The 12,068-nt window shown below is 55.3% G+C and overlaps 1 protein-coding gene across 8 annotated transcripts; it reads right to left on the reverse strand.

Moving 5' to 3' along the window:
* Positions 1–295: 295 nt before the first annotated feature.
* On the reverse strand, positions 296–11,591 carry SEPTIN4 (septin-4). 8 transcript variants are annotated; one of them, XR_016223788.1, is made up of 12 exons: positions 8,765–8,985; positions 6,283–6,579; positions 5,843–5,936; positions 5,315–5,401; positions 4,712–4,835; positions 2,014–2,176; positions 1,783–1,900; positions 1,593–1,694; positions 1,301–1,397; positions 1,045–1,207; positions 783–882; positions 296–514 (listed from the first exon to the last, which is right to left on the reverse strand). XR_016223788.1 is itself a non-coding variant. In XM_089317236.1 (12 exons), the coding sequence occupies exons 5-12, from the start codon at positions 4,825–4,827 to the stop codon at positions 455–457; spliced, it is 891 nt and encodes a 296-aa protein (XP_089173362.1). In that variant the 5' UTR covers positions 4,828–4,851; positions 5,315–5,401; positions 5,843–5,936; positions 6,283–6,579; positions 11,455–11,533; the 3' UTR covers positions 296–454. The 8 variants fall into 8 exon arrangements, 7 of the variants coding, with proteins under 7 accessions (XP_089173362.1, XP_002719309.3, XP_089173363.1 ...); XM_089317236.1 differs by lacking the exon at positions 8,765–8,985 and adding an exon at positions 11,455–11,533 and having other exon boundaries at positions 2,014–2,148; positions 4,712–4,851; XM_002719263.6 differs by having other exon boundaries at positions 2,014–2,148; positions 8,765–8,924.
* Positions 11,592–12,068: the final 477 nt, after the last annotated feature.

A 12,068-nucleotide genomic window follows, 5' to 3' on the forward strand; every position in this document is an offset into this window, starting at 1 on the left:
CTGGATCAGAAGCAGAAGTGCCAGGGCTCTACATGGCACTCCAATATGGCACGTGGGCATCCCAAGTGGCAGCTTAACCTGCTGTGCCACAAAGCCTGCCCCCAGCTTGGATTCTGAGGAAAGACTGTGAACCCTGCCGTGGGCAGCGCAAACTGCCTCCCCCACCGCTGCGGCTTTTCCTTTCCTGCTGGATGCCAGAAATCAGCATCCTCCTCCATCAACCTTTCCAAGCAGTGCTAGGACCTTGGCCTGAGGAGGTGGTGAGGACACAGACAGGGACACCAGGAGCCACCTACAGATTTATTAAACTTTATTTCCTCTGAGTCTCTGGAAGGTCAGCAGGGATGTAAGGCGAAGTGGCAGTAGCTGCAGGGGCCTGAGCAGAGCTGGTGTTGGGAGCGGCTGGCATGGGCGGGAAGAAGAGAAGATTTAAATATCCGGGGCCGAAAGCCAGTTAATGCGTCTCCTTCATCTGTCTTTGGATTTTGTGTAGCATCTCCTGCATCCGCCGCAGCTGGAATAGGCACACGCATCAAAACAGGGCCTTTTCAGAGAGGCCTGTAGTATCTGGGGAATCGCCCCCAGGCTCTGCTCCCTTGAGCCAGGGCATTGGTAGCCCTGGGGTATATTGAAGACTCTGAGTAGAAACCAGTTGACCAATCTAGGACCCAGATATGCACCAGACAGAGATCTTTGTCCTCCCAAACCGAGAGAGACCGAGCTGTATGATCACCACGGGGCTTCCCAGGCTCTCAGTCCCTACCGCTCGATCCTGCTCTCACCTCCTCATCTTTCTCTCGGATCAGCTTCTCAGTTTCTGGATCTGTCCCTTGTGGAATAGCAGGGATGGGGAAGTCGGTACCACTCTCTCGAGTTAGTTTGCTGAGGGGAAGGGAAAGAGAGGGTTGGGTGAGGCTAGGAGGACCCCAGCACCTGCTCGGATTGAGCCCAGGGTCTGTAGAAGAGCAAGGGAAGGGCTGGGTCTCACCCAAGGCTGCACTTGGGACTCCCCCCTGCCAGCTCTGTCCTGGCTTCTGGTCATACTTGCGATTCCTTTCCTTCACCACCAGGCGAGTCATGCTCTGGATGCACTGTGCCCGGTAGTTCTCATAATGGGTTTCCCGTGTCACATCCTTCAGGTCCTGCATGTGGGTACGCACCAGCATTGTCCTCAGCTTCACAAAGTCGCAGTGCCCTGGGTTTTCCACTGCATAGCAAGGCTAGGGGTCAGCCAGGGGCATGGGTAGGAGAGTGCCACCGAAGGCAAGGAGACATCCTGTTCACAAGCATGGGGCTTTACCTTCCACAATGCCCCAGGGGTAGAGCCGCCCTCGAACTCGTCGCCCTCTGGCCTCTACCACAGTGTTGCTGCCGATGACTGCAAAAGGGATGCTTTCCTGGAAAAATTTAGGGGTGCTTGTCAGCAACCCCCATTCTCACCTGTTTCCACCTGTATCTTCATCTTCTCGGCTTCAGTCTAGGAAGCCAGGGTCCTCTCCTAGCCTGATAGCCTGACCATATATAAGAATTCTACTCCCCTCTTCTTCCCAGAAGAAACAAGGAAGGAAAGGGGTGCGCTGGGATGGCCCCACCTTTAGGGCTTGGTCCTGTAATTTGAAGTCTTCATCCTCATCAGAGTCACAGTCTGGAAACTGATAAATCTTGATTCCAAAGCGCTCAATCTCCTCCCGGATCTGGCAAATGGATGAGGGCCCACAGTTCTGGGGACCCCATTCTTTCTAGGAGCCCACCTTCTCCCCTCCCCCAACCAGCTTCCCTCACTTTGCGTTTCTTGCGGTCCACTTCTGGAGGTGTCAGTGTGTCCGCTTTAGCCAAGATAGGCACGATGTTGACCCGCTGATGCAGGGCTTTCATGAATTCAACATCCAATGGCCGGAGCCTGGGGAACAGGAATCTGTGACCACCTGCTAGTGGCAGCCCTGCCCCTGGTGCTCTTGGCCTGTTCCCTTGGCAGCACCCGGTGGTGCCAGGAGCCTCAGGCTCAGACCATACCCGTGGCCGAAGGGTGAGATGAAATACAGGCAGCAGTGCACCCTGTTGTCTTGGATGTTCTTGCGGTTCAGGCCACTCTCATCTCGGAAATACTGCTCAAACTGCTGGTCGATGTATTCTGCCACAGGCTTCCAGCTGGGGCAGGGACAGAGAAGCAGAGACACTGTGGGAGTGGGGGCTTCCTGCGGGGCTCTGGGACTGCAGAGAAGCAGCCCCAGACCTGAGCAGTGTGTTCAAGACATTGTTATTCCCTGGCTTGCTTTCCTACATCTTCAGGGGGGGGATCCCTGGGTGGGACAAAGGTGTGTGTCTTGTGTTCTAAGCACACAGGCAGGATTCAATAAGTACTTGTGTGATGAGAGGAAGAGGGCCCAGATAACCAAACAAAGCAGTAAGAATAGCAAGGTGGCTGCAGGTAAACACCAACTGGAAGCCAGGGAGGCTCCAAGTCAGGTTCACAGTCATGGCCTATGCTCATGTGGTTCCACCCTCTGCTCCACTTCTCCAAACCCACTCCCATCCTTAAGGCCTTAACCAAGAACCGCCTCTTCTGTGAAAGCTCTCTGGGCTACACCAATGTATACTTCTAGTCACCACTCAGTGAAACAAATATAAATCTTTCCCCCAAGAATCTCCATGTTCAGGTCTCTTCCTCTTATGTTGCCTAGTGTAGCCCTTAATTCCCTGACAGGTGGGCATTGTGCATTACGAGCATCTTCACTCATGGGGCAAATGAAGAAATTAAATCCAGAGCTGCTAAGAGACTTGATATGGACCATGTGGCTAGTAGATTCTCTACCCACCCGAGTCCCTGGCCTTCTGGCTCCAGCTCCATGTTTGTCACTGCAGACTCCCTGACCCAAGTACTCACTTGCCATCTGATTGACGCATGTTAGAGAACTGCTCCCCTTTCCCTCACCTCCACTGCCACTAGACTGTAAGTCTCACAAGGACAGGGATCATTCATGCTTGTTCCGCATCCTTTAAAATGGCCAACGCAGGCTGGACACCTGGTGTTGGCTGACTAGACGAGCAGCTATGGAGGTACACTGTAAAGTGTGAGGTGAGATTATCACTGAACTTGAAATTATTATCATTAGTACAGAAGGTAAGAGGAGGCGAGTAGATTGACTGAAGGAGAGAGTGGTACTTGCTAAGTAGGAATCAGGTACCAGCTGGGACTAGAATTTCAGGGCAAGCCCAGTTTGCTAAGACATACTGACAGAGCAGGAAGCGGGCAGACTATATGGAGCTCACCTTGCTCCCTTGGGAATATTGATGGAGACCACATACTGTGTATGGACCAGTTAGCTGAGCTGAAAGTCATCTGTTGTTATGATAAAACATGTGATGGGGGGCACAGAGCACAAGAGGTCTTAGAAGGATCTGATTAATGTGAGAGGCAGGGGCTGGCACAGTGGCACGGTGGGTTAGTCTGCCACTTGCAATGCCAGCATCCCATGTCAGAGCACTGCTTCAAGTCCTGGCTGCTCTGCTTCTCATCCGGGTTTCTGCTAATGTGCCTGGGAAGGCAGCAGAGGATATCTCAAGTACATGGGGCTCTGCCACCCCTGTGGGAGATCGGATGCAATTCCAGACTCCTGGCTTCAGCCTGGCTCAGACCCTGGCTGTTGCAGCTATTTGGGGAGTGAACCAGCAGATAGAAGATCTCTCTGTCTCTCCCTCTTTCTGTTGTTCTGCCTTTCAAATAAATAAATCTTTAAAAAAAAATGTCTCTTTCTAACTCTGCCTTTCAAATAAATAAAAATAAAAACTGTGTGAGGCAATTATTCAGGGTCAGCTTCAAGGACACATGACCGGAGTAGTCACACAGTGACCTGCAGTCAGATGAGCCCATGCTTAGTTTTATGCTCGGAGAATTTCAACTTGAAATCTGTAATACTTCCTAACAAGGACCCCCACCTTTTTACTTTGCACTGAGTTCCACAAATGATGTTGCTGGTCCCGTAATTATTCTGTTTTCCAATGCTCATGCATTATTCTGGTGATTTTCAGATCAACGGGGTGAGGTGATAAGGATATTTTTCAGTTGAAGAAACAGATTGTGCAGTTTCTAAATGCATTCAAGATGTCAGTTCCCATCTAGGGCTCTGAGCACCACCTGCCTAGCTTCTTCATCAAAGCGCCAGCTTTTCTCCTATCTCTTAGCCACTCCCCCCCTCACCTACTCACTTAGGTCTGATCACCTGCCCATTACCTAGGCTTCCCTCCAGCCAGGGATGATGAGGTGTGTGGCAAAGCCACCTCTTCTTCCAGCAGAGAGCCTGCAGGGTGCCTGAAACTTAAACAAAGTTCTACCTATTTTTTCCCTTTGCCTCTTCCTTCTTCTCTTCTGCACCTCTCCCCTCCATGTACCCCTGTTCTTCCAACAAGACCTACCTGTAAGGAAGGACGGCGATGTTTACTGAGCACCTACTACACGGCAGGCACCATGCTACATATTTTTGCATTTGCTCTGTGTCCCTACCCCCACTATGAAATTACAGATCAGCACTAGGAGGAACACTAGAGATGTGATTCCAGGCCTTTCCCTCTCACTTTACGGAGGAGAAGTTGGCTGTCCAGTAAGAGGGAGTGACATGTTCAAAGTCACAAATCTCTTTCTCCTGACAAGGGCTCCTGTGTGTATGTGTGGACTAGGCCGGGGCAGCTGGGGTTTGGGCTTGTTGAGACATACCACTCTGTGTTGTTGACTGCGTCCCCAAAACCTGGCGTGTCCACGATGGTGAGCCGCAGCCTCACACCCTTCTCTTCTATGTCCACTGCGTGCTTAGTAATCTCCACGGTTTGCATGATCCGCTCTGGAGAAGGGGGAAACTGAGGCCAGGGCAAGGACAGGGACCTACCCAGTCAGAACAAACTGCCCTACCCTAGCCAGCTTCATGCTGCCTGCCTTCCCACTCCCAAGCTGCCTGGGGCCTGTTCTCTGGGAACCAGCAAGGAGTACATTTCCCAACACAGGAAATGCCGGTGGCTGTTGGCTCTGGCCCCAGCCTCTTCTCTGCTCCCATTTTTTTTTCTTAAATTCCTGGAATCCTCTTGGGGGTCAGAGACTCATTCAGAGAGCAGGATTCTGGTCCCTCCTCTAATTCTGCACCCAAATCTTTAGGGACGTGGCTGGTGGGCTGCCAGGCCAGAGAGGCCTCTGGAGAGGTGCCATCAATCTCTCCAGGAAGCCGTGGTCTCCTGCACGTCAGGGAGGGCCCCAGCCCCCAGACTCTGGGGTAAGTTTAATTCCTGAGACAGGTCTAGCTGCCTTTCTTCATGCTCTTCTCCTTACCTTCGGCACTGAGGAGTTTCCGGTCCTGGTACAGATCAGTGAGGAAGAGGCTGTTGACCAGAGTGGATTTCCCCAGGCCAGACTCTCCTGACAGGAGAAAGGACAGAGGCACCGGTTCAGAAGGTAAGAGTTGTAGTGGAGGGGCAGCTCTACTGGACCTTGGCATGAAGGAAACTGCTCTTATCTGAGTGGGAGTAGACTGACCAAACCATAGAATGTTGGAGCTGGAAGGCAGGACACAGATCGGCTTGTCCAGCCTTCTCATCTGAATGAGAAAGGACAAGAGGTTGCCCAAGGTCACACAGAAAGCGGCAGATACTAGAAACTGTTGGTCAAATACCCCGTGCACCACTTCACCCTTCTACCTGACACACATGTACTCTTGGCCAGTAGGGGCTCCCGGCTGCTTTGGAAAAAGGCACAGCCATTTGCTGCTTGCTCCTTCCCTACCCACACCCCTATCCCACACATACCCCTCATCTCCACCTAAAACCACCCCTGCCCAGCCCGGCCCTGCTTCTTTTCTACCTGCCACCATGAGGGTGAAGTCAAAGCCTTTCTTCACAGACTTTCGGTGGACTTGGTTGGGCAGCGTCGCAAAGCCAACATACTCCTTGTCATCCTAGCAGGCGGGAAGGCAGAACGCATCAGGGCAGGAGGCAGGGGGATCCCAGCCCCCAGTCTTCTCTCTCCCTTCCAGGGCTTTGCCCTTTCCCTAAAGCTGCAGTGCCAAACTCCTCTGAGTTCCCATCTGAGGTCATCAGCGGGCCTTTCATCCCTGCTGATACTGTCCATTTCCAGGGCTCTTAGAGGCAGGTACCACAAAGCTGGCACTGATGCAAGACGGAGAGAGGCTACAAATACACATGCACGCGCGCGTACACACACACACACACACACACACACCCTGAAGCTCTCCCTGCACCAGCCAGCCCACTGGAAGGCAAAGGCAGGAGTGGAGGCTCTACCTCAGAAGAATCATAGGGATCGAGCTTGCCCCAAGGGCTACGGGGCCGGGTGGAGGGGCTGAGAGGGGCTGGGGCACAGAAGTACTGCTGGCTGTCAGAGGCCTGGGGCCATGACGGGGGTCTCAACTCCAGGTCATCATCATAGATCTCCGGGGTCTGGGGCCTTGGCTCCGGGATCTGGGGCCTGGACACCCAGGTCTTGGCCTCCGATGGGTGGCAGCTCTCGTTCCCTGGGAAATCCTTCACGAACTTGCTCAGTTCTGCATCATCCGTGGTGTCCTCCAGGAAACGCTTGATCTGGGGGTGGGGGGTGAAGGGTGGGGATGGGGGGGTTGAAGTAGGTGGGAGGTTGGCAGGAAGGGAGCCGGAAGGGAAGATGGAGGAAGAATGTGGATGACAGGAGAAGGTGAGGAGAGAGGGGAAAGCGCTTGTGGTTAGAAGAGAAAGGAACTGCAGCCAAGCCGAGGAGTGCTCGGTGTGCCTTCCTCCTGCTCACAAAGCCTCCCCAGTCCAGGGTTCCAGGAAGGGCCCCAGGGTCCTGGAGGAGTCCTGAGTGGTCCCCAAAGCCCTAGCAATTGCGTGGCAACCAAGGAGCTCCAATTCTGGCGTTCCCTCTCAACAGGGTGTTTTGAGGCTGCCCTGCCTTGGGGGTCAGTGCAAGCCAGGGGCCGGGGCCAGCCCCAAAGGTCAGGAAGTCATACTGAGTAGGAAGGCAGCAGACAGCAGCAGAACACCTGAGAGGAGAGTGTGGCTCAGGACTCAAAGGAGAGTCTGAGTCAGAATGGAGCAAGGATACGAGGGAAATAAGGAGGGGGAAGGGCGTTGCAGGCCCCTCCCCGACCCCTCCACCCCCATAAGTCAAGAGCCGGCAGGGGGATCTGCGCCTCCTGTCACACTGCTGGTCAGTGAGCTCAGAACTCAGGTACAGATTCTTCTCTGGGTGCTCACTCCCCTGAGCTCGGTACCGCTGACCCTACCCCTTGCTCCAGACACTAGCCATTCCAGAAGCTGCCCCTGGAACTTGCCAATGAGTGCTGAGTGTGGGTGGAGAGGACGTGGGAGGGGCCAGGTGAGGGAAGATGGGATGTGTCAGGAAGAGCGCGGGGAGGGCTGAAAGATGGCTGGAACTCCAGGGCTGCCGCTCATGGTCCCCAGTGGTAGGGACATACAGGGGAAGCACCCCTCAGTTGCCCCCTTGTCCCCTCTTCCCAGAGCCAGAGGTGCAGGAGGGGGTGTGGCCCAAACTGTGAACCAGTTTGGTTGGTTCAGGGGCTGGTTCCTCTGTTGAAGCCTGTTCTACTCCATCCCCAGCTTAGAAGAGGGGCACTTTCCTCCCACTCTTACCCTCAGCTCTAGACCCTAAAGCCTGTTCTCTCCTTTGGGGGTCAGCCTCCTTTGTGGGGTGCCTGGCAGTGCTGGGCTCAGCTCTGCCTCACAATACCCACGTGCCACCCCCAGACAATGCACAAGGGCCGGATGCGGAGGCTGACTCACCCACTGGGGACTGGCCAAGCCAGGGGGGGCTATCCCAGACCACTGTGGAGTCCCAGCCAGGATGGGGGAGATAAGATGGCCATAGTCTTCCTGCATATCCCTATTTTACAAAGGGAAGAATTGAGCAAGACAGACATGCACATTTCTTGTTTTATGACAGAGACAGATCAAGAAAAGGAGGCTAGAGGAAAAGTCCTCTAAGATACTTCCAGACTTTCACCTCCTAAGTCCCCACACCTGCTTATAGCCACAGTCTCCAGGGCTCGCCTGGACAGACAGGAAGAAATGAGGCCAAGCCCTTTAGCCTGAAAGTGGAACCATCACAGGGGAAAGGATGCATTTCAGTGACCAGAAGAGGCAGTCCTGGGTCAAGCCTGACTTCACAGTCTTTTCTTGCCCATAGTATTTCTGATGGGGTGACCATACACCCTGGTTTATGCTTACTGTCCTAACACAATGATTAAGTGTGCTCCCTATCACTCTCAAAAGTGTCCCAGTTTGGATGATCAATTATAGATATGGAGGGGACAGGGTGAGGGAGCAGCAGGTCTTGTTGTCTGGCAGCTAAGTCTGGGGAATTCCAGGAAACCCTGCCTCTTTGCACAACCTCACAGTGACCCTGCAGTTGGTCTGGGGGCCAGGCTAAGGGTGGGTGAGAGAGGGCTGTGTCCTACCTGGTTGCCCCAGAGGTTCTGAGTGGAGGGGCAACAGGGGAGGGTAAAGGGAAGACATTGAGGGACACACGGAGCCCCCACAATCTAACAGTGGCACCACAAGAAACCCAACACCAGCCTCCTCTCGGGCAGCCTGGCTGCTCATCAGCCTGGAAGGGGCCACAAGAACTCAGGACAAGGAGCCAGACCCCAGGGCCCTCACCTCCTGTCTGTCCATCCTGCCCTCCAGCTCTGTGACCAAATCATTTCCTGACTTTGAGCCCCAATCCTAGCCCAGCAGACAAGTCCACCCATCTCCCACAGCAGCACCTTACCCGGGCTTCAGTCCCGTCCTCAGGGACAGAATTCTTTTGCCTTCCCAGGGAACGGTCCATGCCCCACTCTTTGGACTCCCTGTCAGTAAGCTTTGGGTCTAATTTTATCTCCCAGGCAAAGCTCTTCACACAGACACAGCCTTGTCTTGATGCTCTTGTTGTCATCTAGCTTCCTGGCTTGCGCCTTTCCCTTTCTCTTTGACCCCCCTCTGTTTCTGGCAGGGGCCAAAAAAGCCTGTGGAATGTCCTTCCCACCCCCCCCTCCCTTGGCTCCCACCCTCCAAGGACAAGCTCAGCTGCAGCAGATCACTCAGTTCCTCTGCAGTCCCCTCCTCCTCTGATTGGCTGCCCCACGAGGCCTGCCCGCTGCCTACCCTGGTGGGCACAGCACCAACCTCAGCCTGCAGCACAAGCCCTTGATCCACTGGGCCACTCTTTTTAACCCCTGAGGACACGGAGGCATGCTGGAGGTCTGTGAGCTGTCCCCAAGGTGACCTGGTCCATCATCAGTTCCTAGAGGCATCCACCCAGAAGACTCATTCCTCAAGGACTCCCACCCCACAATCTCCCAATTTTACCTTAACTTTAAGCAGCACTAAAGTAGGATGTATGTTTTATAAAGTAGGATGTTTCTTTTATACATAGCCCTGTGTATAGCTTCTCATGGGACTTCTCAAGTGTCCCTTGGTTTTCTCCCAGCAGAGACCCTGTCTTCAGAAAACTGCTTCTAGACTTCCCTACAGGGAACTCCTGCCACTAAGGGGGTTTGCTCCAGGGACTCCTTCAGGCCTGGGATGCCTGTCCTCTGACTCATGGGAGCCTGTATCAATTCCATCATCCCTCAGAGTCAACAGGGAGCTGCTAGCACTTGATCTCCCAGGGGCAAGGCTTGAAGCCAAAGAGAAGCTCGCATCCCTGAGATTTCAAAGCTGCCATTTAGGTGGGAAACAAATTGAGGGGCTAGGCTGGGAGTGCGCAGATGGTGCACTTGACTAGGAGTCAGGCCAAATGCTTCCGGTTGTGCTGGAAATACCCTGTGTGAGTCTGCACAGTGCCTTAATTTCAGGGCCTTAATGGCTCTTCCTTGCCTCCCAGGGAGGCTGGGCTTTGAACTTGCAGAGAAGGTAGATCTCAAGTCACAGGATGTCATTAGTGTTGGCCTATTATTGTTTTCACATGCAAATTTAAACTCCCTGGGGGCTCCTGGGCTGTAGATTTCCTAAGCCACTGGACACCGACCTCCGTTAACAAGGAGACCCTCAGAGAGGAATCTGGCCTGACTGGAAGGGTCTAGGAACTTGGCTGCCTTCAGGGCAGGGACCTAAGGCTGGGGACTTTGGTGATGGCGATGTATCTTTAATTAGAAAGCATGGGTGGCCTCAGCCAAGCTGAAAGCACCAAGACCTCAGCTGAACCAAACTTAGTGTGTGGCAGAAAAGCCTCTCTGGCCCCTGCGAGGCTTGGCACTTGGGATAGTCAGTGCTTCCCCAGGCTTCCATCCCTAGAACAATCAGCCTGTCCATCCCCCATTTGGGGAGCAAGGATACAGACGGGCACCCCTGGGCCTCTCCCAGAAACCCCCTCTTAGGTCACAGGGTCACCAAGACTTCCTGGCCAAGAACTTGGGCCTTTGCCTGGACACAGCTTGAGAGACAAGAACCCAAAAGGTTGTTTTTTCCAGACCTGGAAGCTTCTGACTCTACCAGGCCCAGGGAGTTCCCTTCTGGAGGCTGTTAGAAGCCAACATCCTGCCCCCCACAGGCTGGCAACGGATCCCCTCCCGCTGAAAGCAGCTTGTGTCTTCCACTGCAGAGGGCAAAGGCTGGGGGCTTCCAGACTGGGTGGAGGATGACATGTGCCCGGAGACCCTGACACTCACACACTGCCTGTGGCAACAACGGCAGGAGAGGAGCTGGCGCCCTCACAGGCAATCATCAGAACTTCCTACCTGAGCCTCCAGGGAGATTGGCTAGGGCTACTGTTTCTCTTCCCACTATAGGCAGGTGGCAGGAATGAGCACCCCCAGCCCCCACCACTGCAGAGTGAAAGGTTGTGTGTGTGTGGGGCGGGGGTGCGCAGATGCAGCAGGAGGAAGCTTCCCTCACGGTTTCTGTCTGGGAGCAGAGGGACAGAGGGATATGGCTGAACCCACCGGGCAGGATGGTGAGCTGGCTTTCTTCTCTTCCAGGTCCTTCTGGGAAAAGCCCAGGGGCTGCCCCTTGTGATGGGGGAAGGAAGGACCAAGGGTCTCACCCCTTCCGGGCAGGCAGGCATGGTCTATGGGCGTCCTTTGCGTTTTCCACAGGACGCTGGTGTTGGCCCCTTTGCTCAGGGCAGTAGGTGAGGAGGTTAACAGCTGACCTGGCAAGGACGGGGACCCTCACCTCCGCTAGTCGCTGACGCGTCCTCCCAGCCCCACATGCGCGTCTCGGTCAGCGGGCACCTCCCTCAGCACGGACCCACCCCTTCGCCCAAGACCGCGGGCGGCATCCCGGGGGTCGGGGCCCACTCTGCCGCTGCTCGGATCAGAGGACAAACTTGAGAGCGGCGACGCAGCTTCTCCGGCCAGCGCTGGAGACAGCGCCTCCTGCCCCGCACAGCCGGGGCTGCGGCGCTGTGGGTCCCCTGGAATCGTCCGGGAGCAACGGGCCCTCCGTGCCCCGGCCCTGCCCCGCGCCCGCCCGCCTTACCATGGCTGCAGCCCGGGCCGGGCCGGCTCCGCCTGGACAGCGCCCGAGCGACTTGCGGCGGGAGCTGCGCGCCGACCTCGCCGCACCGCCAGCCCCCACCCGCCTCCCCGAGTGCGGACCGCTGGGGGGCGGGGCCCAGCGGCAGGGGCGGGGCGAGTCGGTCACGGGGCGGGGGCCTGCACCTCTGCTGTGCTGGGTGCCGGCGCGAGGGTGGCGCCAGACTGGGGGACCCCCCGCCTTGAAGCCCGCGGCCCCCGAAGGCGCAGAGGATGGAGAGTTGCTCAGGACAAGGTCAGGGCCTCGGGTCCTCGTCCCTCTGCTGCGCTGGACACTTGGCTCTTCCTTTTCCTACCCCTGACAGTGGCCTGTTTGGGCAGCGCAGCATCCTGGGGGGCTTGAGCAGGTCCCGAAAGAATGGCACCCCGTCATCCTTTCCAAGGGGAGGGGGAGTTGCCACACAAGTTGGGGAGAAAACAGTTACCCCGGCGATTCAGCAGGGTTTTCAGAAAGTGAAGCTGACTGATGTCCAAACGACTGATTTCCCATACCCCCACCAGACTACCTAAAAGAGTGTCACATTGTCCACCCCCATTCAAGCTGTGAAGACACAGGTT

Source organism: Oryctolagus cuniculus, chromosome 17, assembly GCF_051225735.1.
Source record: "Oryctolagus cuniculus isolate XC-2025 breed Fujian yellow rabbit chromosome 17, ASM5122573v1, whole genome shotgun sequence".
NCBI classification, from domain to species: Eukaryota; Metazoa; Chordata; class Mammalia; order Lagomorpha; family Leporidae; genus Oryctolagus; species Oryctolagus cuniculus.